Below are 16,724 nucleotides of genomic sequence, written 5' to 3' on the forward strand. Positions count from 1 at the left end.
GGCAGCACCAGCAGCAGCACCACCACCAGCACCACCAGCACCACCACCACCAGCAGCAGCAGCAGCATCATCAGAGGGCCGAGGTCGCACCCTCCCACGTCATCATGGCTGCACAGTCCCAGTCCGCCGCCAGATGATGAACGATGCCCCACGCGGCCCAGACGTGGCTCTCACACTACTCGCCACCTACTAGGAGAGGAGCTGGGGAGACACCCCCTAACAGCCCCCCCCCCCCTCCCCTAAACACCCACCCCTTTCCCTTCCATTCACCCCTCCCCTCCCCTCCTCACCCCTTCAGTGGAGCCATCTTGCTGTGGCCTGGAGCTCAGCACTAGCAGCCTTCTGGGAATGGACTGAGACTATTGAGAGAGCTTCCTGTTCACTCTGCCATAGACTACAGGGGCTGGACTCCAACTACCCCCCTCCACCCCCACCCCACACAAACACAGACGCATACACCCCCCCCCCCCCCCCCTTTTCATCTCTCCCCTCACCCTCAGTCAAAACTCTCCACTGGACTGTAGGACTGCAACACTCGCTCCAAGTTTAGTGCCGCAACCAACTCTTTACTTGGGACAGGTTCTACACACACACACACACACGCACACACACACACACACACACACACACACACACACACACACACACACACACACACACACACACACACACACCTGGACGGTTGTCGACACACATGCAAGTACACAAACGGACACATTAGGCAATGCAAGTGTTTCATAAACATACTCCATCAAATAAGATACCAAACATACAGTAGTGCACACAGGGCTCCGCAGTGTTGCAGCAGTGGATGGGGCCTCGCTGTCATCCTCAACATTTACACACACACACACACACACACACACACAGACACACACACACACACACACACACACACACACACACACACACACACACGCGCGCACACAAAAGTCTTTGACTCCAAAGATGCAATCGTTTTCTATGTTCAACTCACCCAGATGATCAGGTGTCAAATATGTCCCTCAACCTTTTGTAAGTGGTTCCACCTCCAGGTAATCTCAACACACGCCCCAAAAACCTTACCTCATCTACACCCCTTTATAATAAGATTGATTTATAAACTGTGTGCGAGTGGCTCTGTGTGTATATATCTATGTACATCAGAACATAGCAGTTTGCTTATTCAAGGTTTGATACACTAATACCTAGATAGCTAGCATGAGACGTTTCCCTATTAGCTTTGTTGTTATGTTCATGACATGTGCAGCTGTCATTCAAGTTAACTGGCACATCTTCCCGGCTTTGGCCATAGAACCAAAATGAGATTGTCGAGAGACGAGTGTCTGTACAGTAGATTGAGTTTCTGCAGTTATACACTGATGTTCAAGAATCTTTTTAGTTTTAGTTTTTTTTTTCTTTCTCTGGCCTGAAGGGAATTCATAGCCTCCATCACCATCTCACATTTCCCCTTCAACAGGCAGTTGTAGTATTAAAGTGTTTGCCATTATCACCATCTTCTATGGAACCATTCTAATTCGCCCTGCATCTCTCTGTGGCTCTGCGCCAAACTCGTCTGTCAGGTTCACTCTTCACCGGATGGCCCGCCATCCTTGCTGCTTGTTGGAGTGTGATGAGTCCCTCAGCTCTCTACCAAACCTAAACTAAGCCATAGTTTCAACTAATCACACACACCCCAAAGACCCCTGCTTATAATTTTTTGGGGGGTAGGAAATAAATGTTTTTTTGTAGATCAAATCTCAGTGACACCGTCTATATCACTTCTCCTGACTTGCACACACACACACACACACACACACACACACACACACACACACACACACACACACACACACACACACACACACACACACATCTGATGTGTCATCATTCTTGCCTTAAGATCACACTGGTGCCTCCCAACACCCACACTCAATAAAATATTAACTTGCATGGAAAAACAATGGCTCTGCCTTAGAAAAAAACAAACTCTCTTAATTTGGCTGTTCTACCATAGGAATAGCCATCTTGGTTGAGGATAGTACGATTATTTTTTACGCTGAGTAATTGTTGGAATAATGCCTTTTGATATCGGGGTTAAATCACCATACCGGTCCCTGTTTCAGTGACATAAACGTGATCTGATACTTTTCTGCCATCTAGAGGAGGGACCTAGCAAAACGCCATCTTCTCTGGGAACACCGACCAGAGGCCTAAAAAAAACTTTCAGAACTCCTGTGGCAGTTTCTGAATAACAAATTCTTCAGGTTTTAACAATATTTTAATAATTTTTCAATATTAAGGCCTAAACAAGGGATTCTTTTTTTTCTTCTTCTTGTATTACTATGTATTCCCCCCTTTATATTATATGATTGTGTATTTGTGATGCATGATGTTGCAAAAATAGGATATCAGTCCATGAACATAAGGGCATGTCTTTTATGCACTAAAACGATGCAAGTTGGTTGTGATTTGTATTTCTGTTTGTTTTAATAATGTTCCTATTTACCCTTTCGCACAACGTGTCTTTCAGTGATGTCAAGTCATGGCTTTATCTTTGTCTTCTATATGTACTGTATACATATAAATTGAGGATCGCTCAGTAACTACTTCTCACAATTGATTGAATCTCTTGTCCTACAGTCCCAATGGTGACCCTGGCATTGTGTTGTACTCCTGGAGCTGCCTCTATATCCGGCTGGCACTCCCCTTTATAATAATAGACGATTGTTCATATGAAATGAAAATACAAAACTATATTCAGCTTTCATGTTAGTAATTGTCATCGGCACTTTCCCCCCCCCCAATTCATTTCTTGTGTTTTTTTTGTGTGCCATTGTTGGCACTATACAACATCCTGTCATAACGCTTCTATTCTATCTTGTTGTATTGATGAATATAGAGAACTTATTTGTTTAACACATTCGTTTTCTCAATGGAATAATGTCATTAGTCCTGCCTGGAACAGAAAAACTGTTATTTTAGCCCAATTTCTTTTATATTATTATTAATTATCTGCTAAAACAAACTGCCTTTTGACTGTCCTTGTGAAAGTCAGCTAAGTTATTTTTTTAATTGGTTGAATAGCTGCCATCATTATGGTATATTAACATATTGACGTAAACCGGAATTGTTTATGAGAAGAACAAGAAATGAAAACGCAACATATGTGAAAGTTGCTCCTAGTGTTTTAATGGTTCATTGACCATATTCACACATTGGCCATTTTGCTCTTTATGTCATGCTCGTGTTGGGATTCCCATGGTGGGAACAGGATGGAAAGAATTAGAAATCCCAACCTGAGCGTGACATAAGAGCAAAATGGCCACCATGTGAATATGGTCAATTCACACTCCCCGAGGTTGGACTGATGATTTCAGAAATTGTCCTGTACTGTACATATCTGTACTATATGAATATATTTACTTTTCCATGCATGTCCAAGTGGAATACTATGAACACTTACCGTGCTGCAGTTTTAATTAAAGAAAAGACATCTAAATGGATATTCAGAGATGATTGGTTTCATTTACAGCAGGAGTTATGTATCTTTTTCAGTACATAATAACCCAGCCTCATTAAAACATACAGGCAGAGACAATGAGTGACTTATGATCGAACCCAAATAAACCAGGCCCATTGCCTATTCTGGATACCCACCTACTGAGCTTAGCATCACTATGTAAAATATATATTTTAATAAAATAACGTAATTTTTTTCTACCAAAGCATTCATAGGGCAGTTAAATCATAAAATGTACAAAACGATGCACTGCACCAACCAAATTCTTATTATTTTCTTTCTTTTTTTAAACCCCACCCCTCCCAAAAACTCCCACCCCAGGACCCGCAGGACTACAGAGACCCACTTCTCACAATGGTTTTCAGATACATAATAGACATTTACATTGTAATTACATTACAATACACAAGGTTCTTCAACAATTCAACCGCATGGTCAGTTTGTGCTCTGGCCCCATTTATATCTGTGTTCAAAAGTTATTATCCATTTCTTTCTTTGTAGTCGACATTGATTGATTGATTTGAAAATTGTATTAACAGATTGCAGAATTGGGTACAATATGCAGTACGGCTCAATACACACCATTTTTAAGGAGATGCAGACCAGAGAAAGACTTTCATCTTGTTTGCATCTAGTCCCCCATTTTCAATTCATCATGACATTTATGACATACACGACATACGGATATACAGATCATGACATTTAATGACATGCAACAAATGTGGTGGTTTCCAGCACACAGATATAATTTTATCTGTTAATCCTGTATGATGTATGTAAAATATAAATGTAGTTCTTATATGACTTATGTGAGATAATGAACTACGTGCGGCTGTAACTTGTCCTCTTAACGCCAGAGGGAGCAGCAGCTGTAAGAGCTGATCTGGGTGCAGTGGGGTTCTGTTCTGTAACGCCAGAGGGAGCAGCAGCTGTAAGAGCTGATCTGGGTGCAGTGGGGTTCTGTTCTGTAACGCCAGAGGGAGCAGCAGCTGTAAGAGCTGATCTGGGTGCAGTGGGGTTCTGTTCTGTAACGCCAGAGGGAGCAGCAGCTGTAAGCTGATCTGGGTGCAGTGGGGTTCTGTTCTGTAACGCCAGAGGGAGCAGCAGCTGTAACAGCTGATCTGGGTGCAATGGGGTTCTGTAACGCCAGAGGGAGCAGCAGCTGTTAGAGCTGATCTGGGTGCAGTGGGGTTCTGTAACGCCAGAGGGAGCAGCAGCTGTAAGAGCTGATCTGGGTGCAGTGGGGTTCTGTAACGCCAGAGGGAGCAGCAGCTGTAAGAGCTGATCTGGGTGCAGTGGGGTTCGAAGCCACTACGTGGTTATTGTACTGGCGAGGTAACTGTGGTCACGTGACCGCTCGTTGCCATTGGTGAGTTGTTCCCATTATGGCGGAGGGGCCAGCCGTGCGAATGGATCGTCTCTTCCACTCCGATTCTAGTTTTGTATCTTGAGGGGAGCCTTTTTCACAATAGCGGCTTTGTTTTTAATTAGACTGTACTTGTTTTTATTTCATAAGTCATGGCGGACCGTGGCGTGGATCTGTCTGCTCTACCAGAAGAGGTTGGAGAGCAACTGGCGGAGTTGGATCTGGAGCTATCTGAAGGTAAGGGGGGGGATGCTACAGCCCATTTCAAGCTAGCTATTCATCTGAGCTTTCTAGCTACCGGTATCAATTAATGAAGTAGTTTGCGGAGTTATGATCATTTATATGATCTGTCACTGAATGGGCCAGAAGAACGGTGTAGGGAACAGACACGGACGCACAGAATATAGATCGGACACGTTGAACGCAGTGGCAGCAGCCAGGTTATTATCTTGTGCTACAGTACAGTCTGTGGTACTGATGGCGAGCTAGCCAGCATTGCAATGCATGACAGGCAGGCAGAGAGGAAGAAAGAAATAATGTCTGAACACTGCCTCGTGTTTTTCTGTCTGTGTTTTTCACGCCATAGGGCGTTATAATGATTCTCAATAAATCAGCGAAACGTCGATTTAATCGTCACCTCCTCTGGTTCTGTGTTAATGATCTCAAGGTGGCACCGATGAGGTGGAATAATGTCATCACAGCCAGATCTGTCTCACTGTCTGTGTGTCTGACAGCTTGGAGTGGCCAGGGGCAAGGTCTGGCCAGCCTGGGCCTCGTTCCACCCTGTAATGTACAAATATAGCCAATTCACCATTATTGGTTGTCATGGCTGTGTTTCGTATTTGGCTAATTGTATTGATCAGCACTAATACACTGGGATGGATGTTTCATCCGAGTAACTATGTTGCACAGCTGATCAGATGCGACTCACTCAGTGTGTGATCGCGATGACTGACCTCCAACTAGTATGAAGATGTAATGACCTGGCATACAGCTCATCACAACACCTCACCTGAAGCTGCCATGTGTTATCATCAACATTGTAAATGTCATAGTAACAAAGACAACAGTACTTGTGGACTTGTGTTCTGAATGAGTTGATGCGCATCAGCAATAACTTTGTTACATATGTCCCTCTCATACACATACATAAACCAGTTGTTACTGGAATTATATGCTTTTGGTTGACTTGTTACTGTATGAGCCTTATGGTGAAGAAATTATGTGGCCTTAGTTTGGCATGTGTGTTTGTGATTGTTTGTTACTGTGCAAGTTAATGGGGATATGGTGGATGTATTTAATGCAGTTTACAAAGTTTTATATCATGTACACATGTGGCAACAGTCCCCTCCCACTAGGACAGCTGTTAGCCGCTGTCCTACCCTGCACTGCACCCACTGTCACACCCCTGCCAGCCCCCCGCCCCCTGACCAACCTCCCTCCCTGACACCTTCATCTGAAGCTCCATCCTGCAATGGCCTATCTGTGTCTGCTCCCTCATGCCAGTTGACATTTGGTTATGGGATTGAGGAAGCAGCCGACCCTGTGAGGTTGCTGGGTTATTAGTTACACGCACCAAGACCAAACAATGCCTGGCTGTTTGGCCTCACCTGCTAAGAGTCTAGCGGGAGGGTACATCTAGGCTGTAATACCCAAATATCCATCATGGCAGCTTAGTAATGCAATGCCAGCCCTGTCTCTGGTTGGTGTACCAGTTAAACAGCCCCTTGCATGTGTGACTGAGTCACAGAACCACACAGGACCCCCCCCCAGCCCATAACAAGCCCTCCACAGAACCCAGCGGAAATGCCTGTTGTTGGGTTGCTTGGAGGAGAACACAGGCATGCCAAACGGCCTCTTAAATAACAACCCAGTTCTGCTAGCCCCCAGTGACCGTGGTGACACAATGAGCAGCATTCAGCCCGTCCGAGCCGCCGTGGCCAGGAGCTCTGCTGGCATTTTGACCGTTGGACTGAACTCGGCCTTTGTGTGTGGTGCTGGAATGAGCTGCTCTTATAGGGAGGGAGGGGCCCGTCATGCTTGGGACGATGCCGTGAGGTTTACTCTATAGTAAGACGTCAGATCATCCCTTGCATGGCGATGTTACTGTTGTGCAGTCGGGCCGGGAGTGACTGGCCGCCTCTCCCTGCCTGCTCCCTTCAACAACTGACACTGGGGAGGAGGAGGACGCCTCTTCCTCCTCCCCTGACTGTCAAGTGCATTACAGAATTACGATATCTCTGTTGTCGAGGAATGTTGCCTGTGTCAGCAGTGAGTTTTTCTAAGATGAAGGAATAGCCATTTGCTGTGTTGTGACAGGCTTCTGGCCAAATTGACACTGTCGATGATTCTTGAACACTGCAACCTGAAACTTTCAAACCTCTCAAAACTGCTTCTGAAACTGTCAAACACATGAGTGCTTCTAATTTTGGACGACTTTGGGTGCTATGTCTCTGGTAAAAAAAATGTAGGGAGTGGTGGTGGAGGGCTGTTAATGTGTTATTATTATTAATTAATTAATTATTATCACATGCTGTCATTACGCATTTTATTATTGTATTTATTATGCTATTGAGAGACAAAGGGGGGTACGAGAGCTTGTGGAATGCCCTCTGACGATCATACTGTCTGCCTGTTTAGAATCTTTGCCCGCCGACCAGTGTGATTGAGCATCCATATCATTGCCAGTTGCTTTCTATCTAGGCCAGTCGGCCAGCGTCTGGATGCAGCAGCAGAAACGGATCGCTCATTTGTTCAGTGAAGGACGGACAGAAGCATTAAGACGGGGCCAGTCTTGAGAAACAAGGGCATCATCCCAGCCATCTAGCCAGCCTTGCTGCTATCTGCCATCCATCCTCTCTAACCACAGTCTTTAGTGACGGCCGCTGATGATGAGACATGACGGATAAGACAAGAAGACTCTTCCTCCCAATGCGGTCTGCCTGTCCTCACATTAGCCAGCTGTTATTTCAGAACATCCACGCCAAGAGGTTGTCGTTTTGACACCAAAGATTTGACAGACGAGACAGTTCCTCTGAGCTGGCTGACGTCTTGCAGACTAGTGCCATGTTTCTAAGGGGGAGGTCGACTTTGGCAGAAAAAAAGGGAACGAGGGCTTTTGAGGGAGATGTGTAGTAACCACATTATCTGAGTGGAAGCTCTGCCAAGGATCACTCTTGGGCTGGTGGACTCCTCCAGGCCTGATGCTGTCCGCCTTGTTTTCTTAACGGCTGTGCCAGATGTTAGGAAGATGACCACTTGTCCTGTTAAGCAATGGATGCGGCGCCTTGCTCCACTTCACACGCACACCATTATTGGAATGACCTCAAATGCAGCCTTTTAAATAGCTTTTCAAGCCAAGCGCAGAAGCCCTAGCTCTCCAACGGTTCATGGTATTCAATCACAGACATCTTGGGTAAAAAACAACCAGCTAGTTGTAATCAAACAGCAGGTTAAATGACAACCGTGGCCAATGAGCTGTGTGCATTAAGTCACTGTATGATGAGAAATGTCATGAGAATACTATGAATTAACTAGTAAGTAGTATGTTCTTTTATAGAGACAAAGTCTCTCTAGTAGTAGGTCAGAACTCTGCAGGGATGAAATCTTCTTGTTTGCAGCCTCTGAGCCAAAACCTCCGGGCCAAGCAAATGGGAGGTGGGATATCCGCCCGGCCAGGCTGTTTGGCTAACGGCTCGCTTGGTGTGTGTGTGTGTATATATGTGCGTGTATGTGAATAGTTAATGTAGGCCGCAGTCCCCTCCCTCCAGGCCGGTGTTAGGTTGAATAATTCACATGCTCTCATTAAATACCAGGACATGGGGCTGTCACCACTCACTAGACACTCTATGCTGCTGTGCGTGTGTGTGGGCATTGGTGTGTTTGTGTGTGTGTGTACATGATCCAACTCCACAGGTGGTAGTTGAGGGCGAGGCTTGCATGGTAACAACCTGCCCACCTCGTTCTACTGCCAAGAGAGATAGGCCGACACCCTACTACTCACTAACCCTCTCAGCCCCAGACCCTCCCTTCCGTTTAAATCCCCCTTCTGCTGTTGAACGCGGTCAAGTTAACGACCATACGAAGCCATTGGGGCCTCTGTATTTCACCTACCCGCTTCAACAAGTTAAAAAAAAAAAAAAAAAAAAAAAAACGGCAGCACAAAAGAGCAGCGTCTGACCCTTTGATGTCCCACCTGTGAATGTGGTGCTAAGCTAACAGTGTGTTAATTGTGACATGTTTACAGACGAGGCAAGCCTGTATCCTCTCTCTCACAGTGGAGCCGCTGAGTCACGGCACTTAGGTGTGTCCTCCTCTCCAGGGCATAGAGTCATTCACCACAAAAGTGAGAGAACCTGTTCCCGACTCCCCTTCCCCCCACTTCCCCCAACGCTGTTTACAAAGTTTGCCTATGAGCAAGTTACCCGTCTTGAAAGAAAAAAAAAGTGACTCATAATAAGATAGTTGGAAATGAATGGGAGCACCCCCCCACCCTCACAAACACACACACACTCACAAACACAACTCTGACGTTTGCATTGCACAACCCTCCCACGTTGCTGCGGTGCCCTGGAGTCATCGAGTGAGTCCTAGCCTGTGACACACCAGACATGTGCTGACGCCTACCACCACCTATCAGCAACAGGCCCGCCACTCACCCACTCTACAACTCAGTCAACACCGCAGACCTATCCTATCCCCTAAAACACAGACGGACTGTGATTTATGTCTCCTAGGGCGAATGGGGTATTTGCCAGTGGCATACAAATAGAGTCTGCTTGTGTTGTGTTGTTGTTCTGTCCCGACGGTGGGAGCTGATACAGAACCTATCTCTCTGTGTGGCTACTAGTAGATCCACTGGTCCGGGAGGCCATGTGACTGCTAATGCTGAAGAATGCTCTTGTGAATATAAATAGACCTAGCTGGCAACACAAATTCACTTTCATGGCCGAGGAGGGGGGTGGGGTGGGGAACAAATGTCCCTTTGACACAAAAGACTTGGGCATTATTGAAGTGGAGCCCCTCCTTAGAGGTCCAAGCCAAGGAGTCAGTCCTGTGTCTCTGTGTGTGTGCTCATGCTTCGAGGTGCTGGGACCAGTGTTGCCGGGCACTATTTCACACACTGGCTGTCAGAACTGGTAGCCTGCCACATGTGGGTCACTGTTACACACCCATAGCCTGTGTGTGTGTGTGCGCGTGAAATACTACAGCCTGGGGCGAACCGCCTGCCTCTGGCTAATGTGCCCACTGTCTGGCCCTGTGAGGACAGTTTCTATAGGTGTGTTAATTATTAAAGGCTTTTTACAATGAGATGAGCTCTCTGACTGGAAATAGACATTGACAGACAGTGTTGACAGGATGATTCTGCTGCGTCAGGCTTGGGATCTTTTTATAGCTTATCATAGCATTGTGTGTTTTGTGTTGTCTGTTTCTCCCTCGGTAGCAACTAGCCTGGCCTGGGTCTTCTGCTCGCTCGTGCATTCTCTCTCTCTTTCCCTCTGTCTCTATCTCTCTGTGTCCCCCCCTCTCTCTCACTCTATCTCTCTGTGCCCCCTCTCTCTCACTCTATCTCTCTCTGTGTCCCCTCCCCTCTATCTCACACTCTGTCTCTATCTCTCTGTGCCCCCCCCCCTCTCCCTCGCTTTCCCTCTCTCACTCTCTGTCCCCCCTCTCTCTCTCTCACTCTGTCCCCCTCTCTCTCTTTCCCTCTCTCACTCTGTCTCTATCGCTCTCTGTCCCCCCCCCCCCTCTCTCTCTCTCTCTCTCTCTCTCTCTCTCTCTCTCTCTCTCTCTCTCTCTCTCTCTCTCTCTCTCTCTCTCTCTCTCTCTCTCTCTATGTCTCTATCTCTCTCTGTGCCCCCCCTCTCTCCCTCTCTCTCTCTGTGACCCCCTCTCTCTCTTTCTGTCTTTGTCAACCTCTCTCCCTTCTATCCATCTATCTCTGACACTCACTCCTCTCCCCTCTTTCTATGTTTTTTCCCCTCTGTTTTCATCTCTCCCTCCCTCTGTCTCTCTCTGACCCCCCCCCCTCCTTCTCTCTTTCTCTCTACCCCCCCCCCCCCCCCCTCTCTGATCACAGCTGATCATTACAGTCTTTTGAGAGGGTGTGGAGGAGGTCATGTTCTCAGCAGTTGGTCTGTTCCTATATATAGGTCAAGAGCTCAGGGCGGGGGCCTAATGTGACGTCACGGTAACGGCCCGTTAAGACTGGCCTACTGTACATATGCCACACAGATTTTATATCGCATTATAAGGCCAGCCACAGATTCCATCAGTCACCATTGAGTCATTTTATTTTGTACGACTCATGCCACGCATTTTAAACAGCTGCTCCTAATCACCAGAGTTGAGAGAGCTGTTGAAAAGTTCCAGTGACTTCCCAAGTCCTCAGGAATCCCCCCCCCCCGCCCTCCCCCACACACACACACGTCTCACACACACACACACACACACAACAACAGAATGATGGTATCTCCCTACTTGGCCCCTTCAGAACACATTGTGTTGGAGCCCGGCCCGTAGTCATGGACCCCCCTTTTTGATTCAACTCCCCGGAGAACGAGGTAAAACAAAGGCCATGAAAACAAATTGAACCGGGGTGTGGCTTCAGTCTGCTTTAACCCCTTACTGCCTCAGCTGGCAGGGCTGGGAGTATATTATGAGTAACATGAAGATACATCATCATGGATCCATTCAAAGGTATGGATTTGTATCTACACCATACAACCTATACTGTTGTAAATTATGTATACAAATCATAAAAAAAAATATTTACTTGTATTTTTTTTTATTTTTTATCTCTTTTTCCTTGCAGCAATATTTTATAAAGATTTTGGGAGGGAAATTGGATTAAGATCTACCCTTGTCTTGAATGAAAAAGGAACCATCACAATAGACCCGTCGCTCAGCCACGCCCCCTTTGAAAACTCGGTCAAGCTAAGCCGACCGTGGATGACTCTCGTTGACGATGGCCATAGGTAGCCCCTTTCCTGACTGTGATGCAAGCCTTGCTTCACAGTCACGAAAGGGGCTATGCCGCGGGAGATTTACCACAGCAGGTAATAGACCTGTTTTTTAAAGATAACACAAATATTTCATCTAGAAGCAGACAGAGGGTTACAATATGCAGTGGAAAAGTACGTTCATGAGATACACATTTACCTTAGACCTCCATGGTGATGCAAGCATTAGCTATAGATAACGTTGCATTACTTACAGTTGACTTGATTGAAGATTACAAGAACTATGACGATAATCCATGATTATTACTATTGCTGATACATTTAGTTTAGTGGTCCAACGCAGTATACGAGCTAGACCCGACAGTTGTGTCACTACTAGTCACTAGAATGAGGAAAAAAGTGAGAGCTGTCACTTGCCAACAATCCTCATCCATAAAGGGGTGAGATGTCAGAGAATGGTATGCTGCACATTCTAGTGTACATCAGGTCAAATGATTGATTACACTAACTATAAATGTATAGTGATAGAGACCAAAGTAAAAATACCTAATAATAAAATAGACCTAATAATAGGGGGCGACAGTGGCTTGGGAGTAGAGCAGTCGTCTGGTAATCCGGAGGTTCCCGGTTTGATTTTGAGCAAGACACTGATGAGTAGGTTGGCACCTTGCATGGTTGCCTCCACCGTCGGTGTGTGAATGTGTGAGTGAATGGGTAAGATGTGAGAAACAAATTGTAAAGTGCTTTGGATAAAAGCGCTATATAAATACAGCCATTTACCAAAATACCTGTAAATCACAGTATATGGGTACAGGACATTTTCTTTTTCTTATAACACTAAGTATAAGTTATATTTAATATACATATAAATAAATGCATATACAACACATTCTCAAGATAGATCACTCTGATTAGAAAAGAAAACCCACAACTAAAGTGTACATAAATAGCCACTATTTTTAATATATACAATAAATATACATGGATTTACAGTTACACAAATGGATGTACGATATAAACTGGAATAGCGAACAATATCATGTGTTGTTGTGATACATCTATGGTAATTTAACATTATATTCTTCTAGTACCTCTATTGTGGATTAATAGCCTGGTCTGTTGACATTTGCAATATCAGCAACTGTTGATGAAGATTAAGTACTTTAACATTGTAAACCAGCAATCTGAGGGACACAGAGCAGCATAACTGGACCACTTTAACAACCTTCAGGTCAATCGAGGGTTGAATGCACTGAAATACAAGAACACCCTATAGAATATGTACTGTACTTTTACTTTTGAAACTTAATACAGTACTGTAGTGATTGTAATTGTACATAATTCACCCACAGACCTATCGTTAGGATGGAACATTCTAGAAAATTAGTGCCGCCCGAACATTCTGGAACGTGTGTGATGTCATGGCAGTACATTCTAGAACCTTAGTCCTGCCCGATCATTCTGGAATGTTGGTGAGGATGTCATAGTAGAACCTTCTCTAGAACCTCTAGTTTCAAGTTTCAAGTTTCTTTAATAGTTGTCATACAGAAGTACAGAATACTTTCATACAAAATGCTTCTTACTGTTACGCTCCTGAGACTGTGCTAGACAAGATAGTATCAAATAACATAGTATAGCATGTAACTCTAACATTCCTATAAAATTTTAAGCATTCTTTAGCTTTCTAGTAATGTCCACCTTCCGGGGAGCCGGCACTCCTCATCTGGAGTAAGAGGGGAGGAGAGAGGGGTGATGGATAAGGAGAGAGGGGTGATGAATAAGGGGAGAGGGATGAGGGGGAGAGGCAGTAACATCTCCAGCACACCTCATTCTGTGAAAAAAACACAAAAAGCTGAGTATTAGCTAAGCATAGACAGATAATAATAATAGTTCATTTATGGAGCATCTTTCATACATAAAATGCAGCTCAAAGTGGATTTTATTGATTCCTACAAACCGGTTGATACACTCACACTCATCTGTGGCCTTTTGGAACAAACCTAGTGGCTACAGTCGGCGTTAGAGTATGGTCAGGGTTAGCTTATGGTTATGGTTGGGGCTAGGTTATGGTTCTGTATATAACCTTTATTTACCAGGGTAGGTTCGCTGAGCATGAATGCTCTTTTTCAGCAAAGCCCTGCTTCACATTCACACAGTTCCATTCACACCTGGGAGCTTTACCACTAGCTGGCTCTACTAGTACTAGCCCTGCTATCAATCCAGTCCAGAGTATAAGCTAACGTTATGATGTAGAAAGCTAACCTTATGATGCAGAAATATCTGCGGTATCGTTACATGTTGGCAGCTAACGTTAGCTAGCTGCTAACGTTAGCTAACTGGGCTGGATATACGATGGCTAGTTCGCAGTCAAAGTCAAACGTTAGCAAACTAATAGTTTGGTCTACGTTTCTAATACATGCCGTCAAATATTATGTCTCTATGAATTGACCTTACCTTTGAGCAAACATATAAGTGTCCTTGGTAATGGTAGCTGCTAACTTTAGCTAACTAGGCTGGATATACAATAGCTAGTTCGCAGTCAAAGTCAAACGTTAGCAAACTAATAGTTTGGTCTATGTTTCTAATACATGCCGTCAAATTATATGTCTTTATGAATTGACCTTACCTTTGAGCAAACATAAGTGTCCTTGGTAATGGTCTTCACATTCAGTTGTGTATGTGGTCGACGACACAGTAGAATCCACCGCTTGCACTTTTTGTTTGGGCTTCGGAAAAGGTATGAAATATACTACTCCATCCAGTCTTTCAGGGTACCTGGTGTCCGAATTACAGGTACCCCACGCACAGCGTTTCACCATCGGATATTATGTAGATAATAACATAAAACTGAACTCTTGACAGTGGTTTCGATCAAAGCCGTCTGGTTTGATACAGCCTACAATCCTAGTTGACTGAGGTTTGTGCAGCGAGGATTTTGCTGTGATATGATTGGACAAATTCTATTTTGGGGCGTGGTTTAGCGACAGGTCTATTGTATTTTACGGTCTTGGGGAGAGGGGGGGGGAGTGGGGGAGGAAATGTCCAATGTCTAATGTCTTTTGTGTTGTTTGTGATGTTTTTATTGTTTTGAAGTTGGTATGTTGATGTGTGATGTTTGAGGAAAATGAAGAAGAAAAAAAATACTTCTTCTTTCGTGATTTTACGAAAAAGATATAGAATCACATGGTGATTCCATATTTTGTCCATATCGCCCAGGCCTAGCAGAGTGCCACGAGGACTAGTTCAAGTCTGTCCATTGTCTATTGATGGGTTTGAATGGAAAAGGATTGGTCTTAATATTTTGACACTGACTAGGAGCCGTGTACAGTCACAGCAAGGCTGTGTCGGCTGGTCCAGTGTTGTCTTTGTCGTAGTGGAACAGCGCTAGGTTTGGTCATAGTAACTGAATGGAGGCTCAACATGTTCAAGGAAGGAGTAGCCGTATGTGACACCATGAGTAACAAGAAGATGTATCCAAGACCTGCTAACAGCATATCTCACACTCCTTTCACAGTAGTAGGTTGCTCTCTCTCTCCCCCCTCTCTTTCCATGTCTCTCTCTCTTTGTCTCTCCCCCCTCTCTCTTTCCATGTCTCTCTCTGTCTCTCCCCCTCTATCTCTCTTTCTCCCCCTCTTTCCCTGTCTCTCGCTCTCTCTCTCTGTCTCTCCCCCCTCTCTTTCCATGTTTCTCTCTATCTCTCTCTCTCCCCCTCTATCTCTCTCTCCCCCTCTTTCCCTGTCTCTCGCTCTCTCTCTGTCTCTCCCCCTCTCTCTTTCCCTGTGTCTCTCTCTGTCTCTCCCCCCTCTCTCTGTCTCACCCTCTCTCTGTCTCCCCCTCTCTCTCTCCCCCTCTCTCTGTTTATCTCTGTCTCTCTATATACAGTATATCTCCTCTATTTCTCTCTTTGTCTCTTTCTCTCTATATATTTATGCTTCTCTCTCTGTCTCTATATCTCGGTTTTGTCACCCTCCCATGTCTGCTGATGACACAGTGATGATGCTGGAACAGAGGGATTATTTAGATTTATCGGAGGCCATGTTTGGAACTCGCCACGTTGGAACTGATTCAGCACTGTGTGCCTTAATCTCTGCCACATAGTAACTCTTAAAGGCTTAGGGGCAGTTCACCCAAAAAAAATTAAATGCCCCTCCCCCCACCTGGAGTCTATCCATCCACATAGTTTCAATGTGATTTATCTAGTTATGGAGATAAATGTCGTAGAAATGTCTGCCGTAGAAATGTCTGTCGTAGGGATGTCTGCGCCGTAGAGATGTCTGCCATAGAGATGTCTGTGCTGTAGAGATGTCTGTGCTGTAGAGATGTCTGTGCTGTAGAGATGTCTGCCATAGAGATGTCTGTGCTGTAGAGATGTCTGCCATAGAGATGTCTGCGCTGTAGAGATGTCTGTGCTGTAGAGATGTCTGCCATAGAGATGTCTGCGCTGTAGAGATGTCTGCGCTGTAGAGATGTCTGCGCTGTAGAGATGTCTGCCATAGAGATGTCTGCGCTTTAGAGATGTCTGCCATAGAGATGTCTGCGCTGTAGAGATGTCTGCCATAGAGATGTCTGCGCTGTAGAGATGTCTGCCATAGAGATGTCTGCGCTGTAGAGATGTCTGCGCTGTAGAGATGTCTGCCATAGAGATGTCTGTGCTGTAGAGATGTCTGCCATAGAGATGTCTGCCATAGAGATGTCTGTGCTGTAGAGATGTCTGTGCTGTAGAGATGTCTGTGCTGTAGAGATGTCTGTGCTGTAGAGATGTCTGCCATAGAGATGTCTGTGCTGTAGAGATGTCTGTGCTGTAGAGATGTCTGCGCTGTAGAGATGTCTGCCATAGAGATGTCTGTGCTGTAGAGATGTCTGTGCTGTAGAGATGTCTGCCATAGAGATGTCT

At 45.2% G+C, this 16,724-nt stretch overlaps 2 protein-coding genes across 6 annotated transcripts in view; both read left to right on the top strand.

Annotated features, from left to right (window-relative positions):
- atf7a (activating transcription factor 7a) overlaps positions 1 to 354 on the top strand; it is a 62,852-nt gene extending 62,498 nt beyond the window's left edge. For all 5 annotated transcript variants that reach the window (XM_084333915.1, XM_084333913.1, XM_084333914.1 and 2 more), the window contains one exon: positions 1 to 354. This exon is cut by the window's left edge. In XM_084333915.1, coding sequence (XP_084190041.1) covers positions 1 to 137 — 137 coding nt within the window. In that variant the 3' untranslated portion in view covers positions 138 to 354.
- Positions 355 to 4,898: 4,544 nt separating this feature from the next.
- dip2ba (disco-interacting protein 2 homolog Ba) overlaps positions 4,899 to 16,724 on the top strand; it is a 119,765-nt gene continuing 107,939 nt past the window's right edge. The window contains 1 exon segment of the mRNA XM_084333912.1: positions 4,899 to 5,105. Coding sequence (XP_084190038.1) covers positions 5,021 to 5,105 — 85 coding nt within the window. The 5' untranslated portion in view covers positions 4,899 to 5,020.

Source organism: Notolepis coatsorum (assembly GCF_963971535.1).
Source record: "Notolepis coatsorum genome assembly, chromosome: 17".
In the NCBI taxonomy this organism is placed as follows: domain Eukaryota; kingdom Metazoa; phylum Chordata; class Actinopteri; order Aulopiformes; family Paralepididae; genus Notolepis; species Notolepis coatsorum.